This window comes from Mobula hypostoma, chromosome 23 (genome assembly GCF_963921235.1).
Source record: "Mobula hypostoma chromosome 23, sMobHyp1.1, whole genome shotgun sequence".
In the NCBI taxonomy this organism is placed as follows: domain Eukaryota; kingdom Metazoa; phylum Chordata; class Chondrichthyes; order Myliobatiformes; family Myliobatidae; genus Mobula; species Mobula hypostoma.
Genome location: NC_086119.1, coordinates 30,591,153 through 30,606,519, shown reverse-complemented (window position 1 = coordinate 30,606,519; position 15,367 = coordinate 30,591,153). Strand labels below are relative to the sequence as shown.

The following is a 15,367-nucleotide window of genomic DNA, read 5'->3' as shown; positions in this document are numbered from 1 at the left end:
GGTTTGTTTGGTAATGTGCTGTAGCATTCTGTCCAGTGGGATGCCATTGAACATTTGAGAGGGCTGGGCGGGACCAGATTTCTGAAGGATAGTAGTCTGGTTTGAGGTTCTTTATTAGGAGGTACGGAGAAGGATACTCGGAGGATCCCACCCGAAGGGGAGACCCTGTTGTAAGAAGAGCTTTGTGCAGATGAATAGTTTCAAGGAGAAAGTGCCAATATTCCTGAGAGAGCCAGTTCATTCAAAGTAGTCTTTGAGGATAGTTAGAACTGTGGCTGGTGTCTTTCACACAGAACGTGGGTTCAGCGTGTGAGTAATCAAAGGGGAGCATCCTGACTACTCCAGAGACGAGCTCCAACATTTATGTGCACATTTGGATTGCCTTAACTGTACTGGACCCTTTTCTTTCTTTCTTCTCCCCTCCCCCCCCGTTAACTGTTTGTAAAAGTGGAAATATCTGTAAGTATACTAATGCTTTAATTTTGTGCTGGTGTAAGGTCTGTTATTTCCTGGCAAGCAATAACCTTGCATGGTGCAGCATTTACACAGCGTTCACCACCATTTTCAGTCCCTCATTGGAACATTCCAACTTTCCTGTTTGGTTGAACCCGAATTATACCAACCCTAGGCATGTGTTGCTTATTGAAGCTGGCCTTCTCACCATTATCCATGTAATGCTGAGTCACTAGCTAACGAGCCTAGTTTGTTACAAGCCTTGGTGAGAGGGTTACATATATAACCTTTAACACATGTATAGTTACATATATAACCTTTAACACATGTATAGTGCCTCCTTTGCAAGTACCTCTTGTTGCAGAATTAGGAAAGGTCAAGAAACAATTTAGGGCCGAGATCAGTTACCAGGTCCGGAGATTTGACCTTGGTCGCTGGGCGTAGATTTTGGACTCCAGCAATTCCCCAAGTATAGAGGCGCTGGCGCTGGTTGGCAGGCACTGAGGATGAAGACCTGTGATCCCCATGGTCAGGATCTGTCGGCCCTGAGGACATGGGTCAGTGAGCCCTGATGGTGGGGTGGAGGTTAGGAAAGGGTTTGCTTTGCTGCTGTTGTATTTGTCTTCTTGTATGTTGGTTGCGTTTATTCTGCTGGTCGTTGTGGACATGCTCTGTTAACGCCAAAAGCGTGGCAACACTTGTGGGCTGCCACCAGCATATTCTCAAACTGTGTCTTAAGAACACAAGAAATAAGAGCAGGAGTAGGCCATCTGGCCCGTCGAGCCTGCTCCGCCATTCAATAAGATCATGGCTGATTTGGTCGTGGACTGATCTCCACCTACCTGCCTTTTCCCCATAACCCTTAATTCCCCTACTACGCAAAAAATCTATCCAACCTTGTCTTAAATATCCACTGCTTCATTGGGCAGAGAATTCCACAGATTCACCACTCTCTAGGAAAAGTAGCTCCTTCTCATCTCCATCCTAAAGCTACTCCCCTGAATCTTAAGACTATGTCCCCTAGTTTTAGTGTCAGTTGTTAACATAATGGACGCTGTTCACTATACGTTTTGATGTATATGTGACTAATGTAATCTAATCTGATTTTTAAAAATATTTTGGTACAATTTGTCAGCAGAAAATGAATACTTACACTGTGCAAGGCACTTTTCCGTTCTTGGTGAACAAGAGTGGTGGGGAGGAAAATGTGAATTTATGTGGATATTAAAATAATTTTATTCAGAACTTTGTCCTGTTATAGATTTTTAAATTTAATAAACATGCCTTTTTCTTTGCACAAAAATCATTTTGACTTTAGATTTGGCCATCCACAGCCATTTACCAATCTCTGGGCCTGTGCATGCCACATGTAGGCCAGTTCTATCTTTTAGCCTTTGGGTTGATGAACGTATCTACCACAGATGGTTCATGCAGCATGAACATTGTCTCTGGTGAATTCAGTGAAATGCTTTGGGGAAGGTTGCTGCAGAGTTGAAAAATACAGGGCTTTTCCAATCAGCTGGTAGCCTGCCTCTTGACAAAACAATACATGATGGTGAACATCTGATAAATTTGGGCAGTTTGCTGGTCATTGGTGTACCAGGCCTACTTAACAAACCCTCAGTCTTGCCTGAGACTGAAAGCCCAGGGGAGCACAGGACTTTGTCATGTTAATTAAGGTCTCAGACATGCAATCTTTATTTTGTTATAAATTGGTTGAATTTTGCATCTTATGTGAAAAGAGTTGTGCTGAAAATCTCCTGGTTAAATAATCTTCATAAAATTGTCTAGAAAAAATAACCCTTCCACTTGCAAATGAAAGAGTTTGTAAAGTTATTAAGCTGGAGTTGAAAACCTGACCACCTTTCATTATAGTTTATTGCATCAAGTGTTGAGGAGGAAAGAAGTGTGTTCTTCATTGTTAAACATTTCCTTTCTCTTGCAGAAGCTGGCCGCTGAATGCGAGAGCGCAGGCTATTCAGGCACTTTGATCCCGTACAAGTGCGACCTAACCAGTGAGGAGGAGATTCTCTCCATGTTTTCTGCCATCAAGACACTGCATCAGGGTGTGGATGTGTGTATCAATAATGCAGGACTGGCCCATCCTGAGCCACTGTTATCGGGGAGAACAGAATTTTGGAGAAACATGATTGATGTGAGTAGTTAAACATGAGCAGAGCTTTAAAGAAATTCAGCTGGCCCTGAAGGACTCTAATCATTAATGCTTTTCAATGCAAAGGACATCCTGCTAGTTCTGAGCTTGTAAGAATCTCCATTATTGCTCTCTGTATGTTGTCTTCTGTCATGACAAATCATAGGCATGACAGAATACAGCTAAATAAAACTGAGTAGTGAATAAATAGCAAACGGTTTCTTAATTCAGCACTTAAAACTAATTTTTGGAGTTTTCGGGGTGGAATTATGAAAAGAGAAACAGTGCTTGCAATTTCTTTGAGCTTCCTTATTCTACATGAAACCAAATAGGTATACTTTCTAGCTAACAGCCTGCATGAGCAGCCATTTTGGGGCCAGTGTGATTTAAAGAACCAAAATTCAAAGATCTTAGGATTGAATTCGTACTCAAAGTGTCTGGTGAATAATTGGTTCTGTGGCTCTAGTTTGTCCCATTTACGAAATGCACTGATGTTGCTTCGAGTACTCCAACTGTAACACCCAATCCTATTACCTCTACTGTCACAACAGGGACTTCAGGTGCATGGGAATGTTCCTACCTGCATGTCCTCCAAGTTGCATGCCAACCTGACTTGAAAATACATCACTGTTCCTTCATTGTTATTTGATCTAGGTTCTATAATTTCTTCACAGCACTCTGAGAGTACCTAACTGCAGAAGTTCAGAAAGGTAACCCACCGCCAGTTTCTTAAGGTCAGTCAGAAATGAGCAGTAAATGCTGGCTTTTTTTTGGTGATGCCCAGATCCTGAGGAAAATGAAATACTGCTAACATCAAGCAGAGGGATCCATGTTAATCAAAAATTGTCTAATTGTCATCGCTGATTATCAATTAAATAACTAAAATACCTGGTTCCAGAACACATGTGCTCTTACAACTCAAGCAATCTTTTTACTTGTGCACAAGGAGAACAGCGCAAGCCCGTCACCCGCACGGTTCTGAACTCTGAACAGAAAACTGCTATTTTTATACAGAATTGGCTTATCAGTTATGGATATTGATCATTGTGAATTGTGTATGTTTGAATTTGTTACCCGCAAGGTCAATCGCCATTCACAATAGAGGTGTTAAAGTCAATCAAAACTTCAAGCAGACAGCCGATGATATTTTGAAGTTAATTTTCAAGACAATAAAGCCTTAGTTGTTGGGTATGATTAACATCCTTCTGTTATCTCATCTGCCTCCGGCATCCCACGTTGTGTAAAGGTTTCAACAGGTACATTTAATGTCAGAGAAATGCATACAATATACATCCTGAAATTCTTTTTCTTCGCAAACATCCACGAAAACAGAGGAGTGCCCCAAAGAATGAATGACAGTTAAATGTTAGAACCCCAAAGCCCCCTCCCCAGCCCCCCTGCCACACACAAGCAGCAGCAAGGTAACGTCCCCCCACCCTCCAGCAAAAAAAAAAGAATCAGCGCCCTCCACCCTTTGGTGGCCGCACTTGACTACAATTGCCCCAAGTTGTTGTTGTTTTACCACAACTTCCACACTCCCTTATCTTTGTCCTGTAGAGGACAACGTTAGTAACGCAGAGTCTCTGAAAATCCTTGACAGTTTAATGAGGGACTGTTGCTTGTTGGTATCAGGGGCAACACTCCTGGCTAATACTGGCACAAGGACCACCTGTCTTAAACGAGAGGAAGTCTAGTGTTAGTCAATTTTGGGGGTCACGGTGCGGATTGCCAGCATTTTGGTAGTAATGTCATTGATGGCCTGGCTCGTGTCATGCAGCGCTAAGGCTGCATTAGTAACCAGTTTTCCGGCAGTGCTGAAGCTGTGTTAATCCTCTCATGAGCCAGTCTCGCAAGTTCCTAGAACAGGCACCCTACAATCCAGAAACACTGAATCTCCATTGTCCTTCAATGCCAACCCCACACAGGGTGTAGAGAGAGAGAGAGAGCAGGTAGTACATCTGTGGCACTATGGAGGGTCCAGGTAACAGTGATGTGTCCATGATTTAAGTTCAGACGAAAGATCCCTTTTTAGAAGAGGTACATAACCAGTAAGTACCATTAACAGGATTTGGAGGGTCACCAGTAGTTTTGACATTGCACGTACTGTACCTTAGTCCTGTCTCTTGATAATTACAGTAATATACTTTCCCCCTATCCCTCAAGTAGCAGCCTTGAAGGAAGGGGGTTATGTGTTTGTTTTAAGTAGGACAACTCTCACTACTATCCCTCAAAACAGTTGCATTGGCAAGAGTCATTCCAATGGGCAGTGCAGTCCTATGCTCCCTTTACAGTTATAATTTTGTCATCGAAATAAAGCACAGAATCAAACCCACTGCGATCCAGTGGTATGAATGCAATGGTAGTGCACCTTCTGAATGTATGGGTGCCCTCCAGAGCACACTCAACAACTGGACTGGGTGGTACGTGGTGCGTATTCATAACCGAGGCGAAGAAAAGTGTTGGGAATATTGATGTCATGAGATACTTCTGCATTTAGGCAGAAAATAGATGTCCAGAATATCCAAAACTAATAATGTATGGTGATCGCTTAAGGTGGCAGATTGTAAAGATCAGGAGTTCAGTCCATCAGTTCTTATCGTTAACGTTCTTCTGGCCACCTGTTCGTGGTCATGTGGCACCGCTAGCTTAATGTGCGAGGCATGTATCCACGTCTGCTTTCCTTGGACCTTTAAAGCAGTAAATGTGGTCAGTAACACTTGGAATGGACCTTCGCAGCAGAGCTCCAGGATTCAGGAGAGTACCCAATCTCCCGAAGGGTAGGTCTGCCAACTTTGCAGCTAGCCCGATATTCTGGGTTTCAAGTACCTGTTAATGGGAAGTTTTAAGAACTTGTCTTAGTGCTATACAATCCTGCAACATGGTATGGATGCCCGTCTGTTGAATTAAAAAGGGAAGGGTGACTGGCAAGAGTGTGGGATGTCCCAAAGCTATCTCATGGGGTGATAAGCCTGTTACGTAGCACAGCGCATTGTGATGAGGGCCAGTGGAACGCCTCTGGCCATTTTAGTTTGATCTCTTTGCACAATTTAGTTAAACTGTTTTTCAGGGTCCCGATCTGTCTTTCAGCTGCCCTGTAAGATTGATGGTAGTAAGGGCCAGTGAAATGATGCTTACACTATAAGGTTTTTGATAGGTCAAATCTAACTTTACCCATAAAGGGAGGGCCATTGTCGCAAGATTTTTCTCAGGGATCCCAAACCTAGGAGTAAATTCTCGTAATAACATTTAGCAACAGTTATAGCAGTTTGATAAGCTTCTCACCATGGAGGTAACACAATAACAGGTGTATAACCACAACCCATACAACCCAGGTAACTGCATAAAGTCCATTTGGAGATGTACAAATAATCTCTGGGGGAGGGTCTAGTGGTGGCAGATACTGGCAGTGTCTTTTGAGATTATGTCTCTGGCAAATCATACAGTTGCTGTTACTTTTCTTGCTATGGTTGAGAATCTCTCATTTTGGATTATATCCACCATCTTTTATAGTCTTGCACATAGTGTGCTTTAGTCCATAAAGTCTGTTCAGCCTTTGACAGATCACTCTGTAATTTTGTTAGTTAATTTGGAAAGTATTGGCAGCCTGATCACACTGGGGTGCTCTGTGGCCATAAAGATCTGCTGGTGCTGCTTCAGCAATGGAGACAGCTCGTTTGTCCCCTCCAGTTATTTCATCCTTCCCGTTAGTCTGAGTCACATAGATTGTAGTAAGTAATTAAAAAGCAGGAAAAGGTTCATAGTTAGTTCACCGTATTTACTGGAGTTCTGAAGAGGTGAGAAACCCGTGTAATTTCCTTAATTGTCCATTGTGTGCTGCTGCTAAGGCATAACAAGATTCAGTGCACTGGCTGCAACGGTTCCAGCTTTTATTAAGGCAAAAATGTTCAGCTGCTTGAGCAGAACAGGAGAGAAGGTAGCTGAACCACCTCAACTGTTACAGTATGTGACATACACATACGGCATATCCACCAAAATAGTTCCACTAGCTCTTTTCTGTATCAGGTCAGGAGGAAAAGCCGTCAAAGAAAAATTATATTTGGGCTTGCATCGGGCGGCATTTTACAATGGGCAGAATGAAAATCATTTAAGTTCTTAAGCACAGTTTGGGGACCGATTATTTAAAGTAAATGTGTATGGTGCTGGTGGCGATGGAGGCAGAAACTGCTATCAAAGTTGCCTCGGCCTGAGGGCAACTTCGAGCCCAGTGGCCAGTCTGTTTGCAAACAAAGATATAACCCTCATGAACATTCCAAAAACCAACTTGGTCTTGATCTCAGTGGTGCTCAGGGCTTCCTTTCGGTTTTCACTCCTGTCAGTCATGTAAATCCCAGGTGGAAACCCGGGAATACCGTCACACACAGATATGGGGTTCTTCATTGCTGTTTCTGTAAATTTGTTTTACCAGTCAGGGTTGTTGAATAGTAATTACAATGCAACTAACTGGAAGGTATTTGGCACAACATTGGAACTGACTGGCCTGTTACCGGACTGTACTGTTCAATGTTCTATGCAGTATGCATTTCCTCATTCCACTAAGTTGAGATTTAACCAGGTAGATGAAAGCAAGCTATTTTCAGCCAATTTGTGTTTTACCTTCTGACCCACATGCAATCCATTGGCAGAGGATAGGTGGAAATTTGTGTGTGTCACTCAGCCATCAAAATTGAACTTGCAGGCACGTGTGGGCAGATGGATTTAATTTAAATTCCCATCCTGATCTGTGCAAACAGAGTGGACAGAAGGACCCGTTCCTGTCTTGTACGATTCTGTGTTCTGTCTTTTTTGCCACCTACCTTCTGTATCCCATTCCAACCTGCGATCTAATGAAACCAAGCACACTAAAGGTAGTTGCTACCCTGCTCATCCTCTTCCTCGTCTTCCGCTGTTTAGCTTTTATTTCAATTGCTACCACCTTCCCTTGGAAGAGGCACTGATTATCGAGTGCCTCTTGCATGGACTCAAAAAACATTATTTATTATGTTATGTCATCACTTACAAGTGTTGTTCTTCCTTCTTATCAGTCAAAATTAACTACTGTTTAAAGTATTCTATGAGGACTTTTATATTGGAATAAATGCAATACTAATATTTTGCATATTGTATCAGACAGCCTAATGTGGCTTGCATTTGTACACCTGCATGTGTATCACTAAGTAGAGTTTGGGGCCAGACATTGGAAATTGCTTTTCATTGCTCCATTAACTACAAACGTTTGTATGTAAGACCTTACTTAGTAATGCATAATTACACAAGTTAGGCAATTTTTTCTGTCAGTTTCTTTTTCCTTCTGCTTTAAGCCTGTGTGAAATGTGCAAGTCCATTTAAAAAGGGTCAAGTGGCTTTGGAATTTGAATTTGAATCTGGCTTTTGGCTGCTGTTGTGCTGAAATGATGCAGAATTTCTTGGCTAAGCACTGTATAACAGCGCCAAGCGTATTTCACATTTGTATTAAAACTGTAGATTTGGTCACATTTGGATATTCAAGTGAGTTCCTTGTTATTTCTTGTCCCATTGTCTTAATAACTACAATTGTGATGAGTATCTCCCATGTACCCAGCTTCCTTCAGACAGTGCAACATTTTTTTATTGTGAAGCCAAGCATGACGGGAGAATGGGATTTCTGATGGATTTTCATTGCATTGAATTACCAGACAGGAATTGCAGTTCATGAATAAACATGATAAACCTATTTTAAGTGGAAAGGCAACTCAATCAACCTACACAGAAAAATGACTTCAAAGTACCAAACTGTACCCTGAGGACTTCGATATACTTCTTGACAGTTGCAGAATGAGGCAGCGGCTGTGATGTGCTGCATATGCATTAACCCCAAGACACCTGGAAGAGTATATAGTGTCTATTGGTATAATGAATATTTTCATGCCTCTTGATATTTCCAGAATAGCACAGCAAATCAGGAAGTCATTTGAGGTGTAAAGTAAGCTTCAGACACCGTTTGCCAAGGACGATTTTTGCATGACTTTTACAGATTGTCAGATGTACCAGGCCTTATTACCTCTACGTACATAAGTAGAAAGTATTAGAATCAGGATTAATATAACTGTATATGTCGTGGAATTTGCTAACTTTGCAGCAGCAGCACAACACAATACATAATAGAAAAAATGATTGCAACATAAATATATATAGTAAATAGTTAAATTAAGTAAGTAGTGAAAAAAAATTTAAAAATAATGAGGTAGTGTTCATGGTTTCAATGTCCCTTCAGAAATTGGATGGCAGAAGGAAAGAAGCTGTTCCTGAGTCATTGAATATGTGCCTTCAGGCTTCTGTGCATCTTTCCTGATGGTAGTAATGGGAAGAGGCATGTCCTGGGGGATGGGTGGGGGAGGGTCCTCACCACTTTTTCAAGGCATGGCTCCTTGAAGATGTCCTGGATACTCATGGAGGCTGGTGCCCATGACGGAGCTGACTATTGTGGGCACATTGAAATACAGGAGCTGGGGATAAATTGGAAAGTTTGATGTTGTGATCGGTTATAGAGTGTGCAGCTGCTTCCATTTCAGGGGTTTTAATATTTTGCTTAAACCTTAATTCTAACTCTTTCATTTCTCCTGTATAAGTGCGGTAAAATATATTAATAATTTGTCCTGCAGGTTATTTTAAAAAGCAGACACAGTGCATTGATGCTAATGTAGTAATCCTTAAATCAGTAGTAAAAAAAGTGAACTCCTGTCACCAAACAACTGTAATTAAGCAGAATATTCCTTATGATGTTGTTTTGTCCAGGTTAGGAAGTACTGTAGTCCAGTGTTACGTGGATACTTTTGCTGTACTGCTTTCTAAATAATTACATTTATATTACGTCGAGCAATGCCAAAAAAAATCGTAAATTACCCTACGTATATTGTGCCTGTAACTGGATTTATTCCAATGTTATAGAAACCATAGAAATCATAGAAACTACATCACACAAACAGGCCTTTTGGCCCTTCTTGGCTGTGCCGAACCATTTTCTGCCTAGTCCCTCTGACCTGCACACGGACCATATCCCTCCATACACCTCCCATCCATGTATCTGTGCAATTTATTCTTAAATGTTAAAAAAGAACCCGCATTTACCACCTCATCTGGCAGCTCATTCCATACTCCCACCACTCTCTGTGTGAAGAAGCCCCCCCTAATGTTCCCTTTAAACTTTTCCCCCCTCACCCTTAACCCATGTCCTCTGGTTTTTTTCTCCCCTTGCCTCAGTGGAAAAAGCCTGCTTGCATTCACTCTGTCTATACCCATCATAATTTTATATACCTCTATCAAATCTCCCCTCATTCTTCTACGCTCCAGGGAATAAAGTCCTAACCTATTCAACCTTTCTCTGTAACTGAGTTTCCCAAGTCCTGGCAACGTCCTTGTAAACCTTCTCTGCACTCTTTCAACCTTATTTATATCCTTCCTGTAATTTGGTGACCAAAACTGAAAACAATACTCCAGATTCGGCCTCACCAATGCCTTATACAACCTCATCATAACATTCCAGCTCTTATACTCAATACTTTGATTAATAAAGGCCAATGTACCAAAAGCTCTCTTTATGACCCTATCTACTTGTGACACCACTTTTAGGGAATTTTGTATCTGTATTCCCAGATCCCTCTGTTCTACTGCAGTCCTCAGTGCCTTACCATTAACCCTGTATGTTCTACCTTGGTTTGTCCTTCCAATGTGCAATACCTCACACTTGTCTGTATTAAACTCCATCTGCCATTTTTCAGCCCATTTTTCCAGCTGGTCCAAGTCCCTCTGCAGGCTCTGAAAACCTTCCTCACTGTCTACTACACCTCCAACCTTTGTATCATCAGCAAATTTGCTGATCCAATTTACGACATTATCATCCAGATCATTGATATAGATGACAAATAACAATGGACCCAGCACTGATCCCTGTGGCACACCACTAGTCACAGACCTCCACTCAGAGAAGCAATTCTCTGCCACCACTCTTTGGCTTCTTCCATCGAGCCAATGTCTAATCCAATTTACCACCTCTCCATGTATACCTAGTGACTGAATTTTCCTAACTAACCTCCCATGCGGGACCTTGTCAAAGGCCTTACTGAAATCCATGTAGACAATATCCACTGCCTTCCCTTCATCCACTTTCCTGGTAACCTCCTCGAAAAACTCCAATAGATTGGTCAAACATGACCTACCACGCACAAAGCCATGTTGACTCTCCCTAATAAGTCCCTGTCTATCCAAATGCTTGTAGATTCTGTCTCTTAGTACTCCCTCCAATAACTTACCTTCTACCGACGTTAAACTCACCGGCCTATAATTTCCCGGATTACTTTTCGATCCTTTTTTAAACAACGGAATAACATGAGCCACTCTCCAATCCTCTGGCACCTCACCCGTAGACAGCGACATTTTAAATATTTCTGCCAGGGCCCCAGCAATTTCAACACTAGTCTCCTTCAAGGTCCGAGGGAACACTCTTGTCAGGTTCCGGGGATTTATCCACTTTAATTTTCCTCAAGACAGCAAGCACCTCCTCCTTTTCAATCTGTACAGTTTCCATGATCTCACTGCTTGATTCCCTCAATTCCGTAGACTTCATGCCAGTTTCCTTAGTAAATACAGACGCAAAAAACCTATTTAAGATCTCCCCCATTTCGTTATAGGGTAATGAAAGTCTGCGTGTTGAAACAGAGCAGCAGTTACCGTGAATTGGGCCAAAAAAAGCACTACATCAAATACAGTCATCATTTCCAATTTGCCCTTGGGCTTTACTAAACATGTCCAACATTTTCATTTCATTGACTCTCTGCAAAAGTGATAATTTACAGATTTTGTACTTCAGTAGCAAAGGGCTGAGTTTCCTCAAATTTGCGATTGGATGTCAGATTGAGATACCAGATAACAAATGGAACCTTTTTGGAAAGTGACAGATTTAAGATGGGTGTTCACAACTTAAAGGACATAATTTACGATGCTTGTCGTAGTTGACACTAAAGTGTGTTAGGCAGGTGTTTCTGAGATAATTTGATTTCACCTGCTGACTGCTGATTGTCCTTTTTCAAGGAGAGTCCAGTTTGTCTCAGTGCCAGACTTTCTCATGCTCAAGGGCTTGTTCATCTTTGTTTCAAATGTGTTTATGGTCTTGAAACCAGACTACTAACACATACTAAACACAGTTCAAACAAGAGCTACCTAACCAATGAAACCCTCTGTGTTCGGCCACTGAAGCCACTTACAAATTCTGTAATCACTTGGATATAAGTCACCTGTGGATGTTAGGAATTTACTGAATAATTCAGATGATCAAATTCTCTGTAACTTCACTTGGCTCTTTGTAGAGTCCAGAGTTGACTTTAGTGTTGCTGAAATGCTCTGCCTTATGCTGGGAAATCACCCCCTGTGCCTTGCACTAGGTCTGACTGGTGCAGGGTCTAACACCACGTTCAGTTGAATGGGGATGGTAGGATAATGATTCAGCAGACATCTGAAGGCAAATTACTTTATGCACAAAATCAATTCTGTATCAATTTATTTAATAATTAGTTTTAATGTATTTTTATTTTTTAAGTTTAAAGATTTTAGCTAGTGTTGGTAGTTAAGTAAATCTGCGAAAACTATTGTGAGAACATTTGTAACATTGTGAAAACTATTAAAATATAATGCAGGCTTCTACAGAAGGCACAGCATTGTACCCAGCTGTGTTGACTATCAAGGCTTTGGAGTTGGATCTCTTCACATTGATGGCCAAGACCCTCTTTATCTGCCTTGGCCATGCTGCTGCTCTTCGGGATGCAGAGAGCCAGTGAGATAGGAAGCAACCTGTCCAAAGAAGTGAAGAGATGAGATAAAGATTATCGTTATTTGTCACGTACACATTGAAGCATCAGAACGTACAGTGAAAAGCCTTGTTTGCGTCGACGACCAACGTAGCTGAGGATGTGCTGGGGGCAGCCTGCAAGTTACGCCATGCTTTTGGCACCAACATAGTATGCCCACAATTTACTAACCCTAACCTGTACGTCTTTGGTATGTGGGAGGAAAGGGGGCATCTGGAGGAAACCCATGCAGTCCCAGGGAGAAGGTACAAACGCCTTGCACACAGCAGTGGGAATTGAACTTCAGTCGATTTTACATCTGGTGCCGTGAAGTGTTGTGCTAACCGTAAAGTGTTGGACTGCCACTGTGCCTCCCAAGTAAGGCTGTTGGGAGACTGGACAAATAAGATTAGGCCCATTGTATCCCACTTTGTAATTATGTACTTCAGTGAGTTGTTTTTACTTTAGGAAAGATTCTAAAATAACCTCCTGTGACTAATGCAAAGCCATAATAAAAGCAGAACAGGCCAGTTGTGTAGTAGCTTCAGGAACCTAGGTCTGATCTTGATCTGACTTTACTGTCTCTGTGGACTTGTATCTCTCCATGGCTGCTTGTTTCTGCCGGGTACTTCATCTTCCTCCCACGTCCCAAAGATTTCTTCCTTGTTTATTCTGCTGTTTTTAAGTCATTCCATAATGGGTGAAACAATCATTGGAAAGTTCTTGGCAATGTGAGACAGTAAGTTTCAGGGGTAGAGGGGAAATTAGACAGAAGTAGATTAGAATAGTATTGAAGACACTGCTTTTCTAAAGTATAGCATGGACTCTGTGGTCTGTGAGGTAGTGAGTGTGACCTGTTTTCTGCTGTTAAAATTTTAAAAATTGTTTCTACTTTGTATTAGGACCTTGTGATATTGGGATAGGATTGGTAAATGATGTTGAGATCGGCCTTAATGAATGGCAGAGCAGGTTCGAAGACCTAAATGGTGGCCTGCTTCAGTTTCTTTTATTCTTGGCGTACAACATTCTAAAGAATTTTGTTGGCCCAAAGCTTCATTCTAAGGGCATGGGACTTAAAGCAAATTAGATAGGAAGAATAAAATTCTAGTTGTAAACAACTATATTCTGTTTACAAAACTGGAGGTATCAATTTCAAGGGACGCTGGAATCTGAATTCTTTCAGCTGCAATGAATAAAATGTGCACAGATTAATAATCAGTTTGTTTAATTCCAGTTCACTGCACAGCAACTCTGGGAGGAATATTTTTCTGAAAGCTTCTGTTGCCATGGTTTCAGTGTATAATAAAGCTGTATCAGTTATCAAAATCTGTATAATACAATTCATTAAAGAAGCTGTAATTGGCCTATTACTTCAAATTTGGCAATTTAATGAAGGGTTACAACAACTGTGCCAGGTATGACTTAAGTCACTGGACACCTTGTTGCCACAAACCAGTTCTGCAAGGCACCTTTAAGTTGTACTGGGTTGCGCGCTGCCTTTGGTATCTATGGCTGTCACTTCTTCTTCAACACTAGATTTTGAGTCTTGTTTGGCCCAAGGCTTTCAGTAGTTGTGGAACGAATAGCTGTAAATAAAATCAAAGTGAAAATGAGCAAACAGGATATATTGGGTAAATATACTGATAGCACTGTAGCTAATTCCTTTCATCACTTCATTTCAACAATAGCTTAAACTGGCTGATTCCATTTTAGTTGTTTTTGTAGACAGGGGCATAACTACACACTCTAGCAGGTGCAGTTCTGTTAAGAGTGTAGCTAGTTCTAGAGCACAGTTCTCAAGTGCCATAGCCAGGATGGTAGGGTCTGTGTAGACAGGTCGAGTGCATTCAATTCTCGAAATCGGAATAGTTCCTAAATTTTATTTTAGTATTAAGGCTTAAGAGCTGACTGTCTTGTGTCAAACAGTCAGGGCACTTTGCGGCATGATTTTATACTCAATATTTTAGATTTACTGTATTTCTTAATCATGTGCTGAAACATACAGTGAAATGTGTCATTTGCATTTGCAAACTACACTATCTGAAGACGTTCTGGGGGCAGCACGTAACCCTAGTAGTCATGATTGTAATGATACTGGAACCCAAAGTATTCACTTTCATGAAAAAGATTTGGAATTAATTGAAGCTTTGTGAATGGATTTCAAAATTGGATTTTATTCAAATTTTTCTGCCTGATAGTCCCTCTAAAAGGTGATTAACTCATATCTCTACTTTGTTTCAGGTTAATGTGATAGCAATGGCTATCTGTACCCGAGAGGCCTACCAGTCAATGAAAGAGCGGAATATTGATGATGGACACATCATAAATATTAATAGGTAGGGGAATTTGAATATTTTGTATGGAAAAATTACAATTTATGTTCCTTTTATTTTCAAACAATCATGCATCCTAGTTCAGGGATTAAATCTGTCAGTCAGCAGTCCAAATTCAAACCTTTAACATTGAAGGAATTCTAGGAAAAATGCCACCTTTCCAGAATGTTAGAATATTTTTGAGTATGGAAGCCAAGCATAGCTAAATAATTATTTCGTCCAAACTAACTCCTGATTAAAGCTGCCGCAGCTATATAGTTTTGACCTTTGGTATTTTTAATTCATCTTACTTGAGGATTTTGGAATAGCTTTTCGTATTTATTGGAATGAATAATAACATTGTCCATCAGTGTAAAGTTAAACATCTGTGTTTTCTAATTAGAAGTGCCTTACAATTTTGTGCCAGTTTGAATAAATAGCAGCTAACATACACTACTAGGACTCAGTTTATCTAATGGGTGTTTTTATTTGGGACTACTTGTGTAAAAGTTTAAGGGGAAACATCAATGGTTAGTTTTATTAGAAAAAGGAAGGAAGATGGCATCCAAGTGGCTAACAGAGGGGTATTTCAAAGTAGTGTTAACAGTCCAAATATCAGCACTCTAATTCATGGC

General features: G+C 41.0%; 1 protein-coding gene across 3 annotated transcripts in view; it reads left to right on the top strand.

The window, feature by feature from the left end:
- Window positions 1–15,367, top strand: part of dhrs11a (dehydrogenase/reductase 11a) — a 133,708-nt gene that overhangs the window by 52,362 nt on the left and 65,979 nt on the right. For all 3 annotated transcript variants that reach the window (XM_063031317.1, XM_063031315.1, XM_063031316.1), the window contains exons 2-3: window positions 2,399–2,608; window positions 14,662–14,756. In XM_063031317.1, coding sequence (XP_062887387.1) covers window positions 2,399–2,608; window positions 14,662–14,756 — 305 coding nt within the window. The remainder of the gene's footprint in view (window positions 1–2,398; window positions 2,609–14,661; window positions 14,757–15,367) is intronic.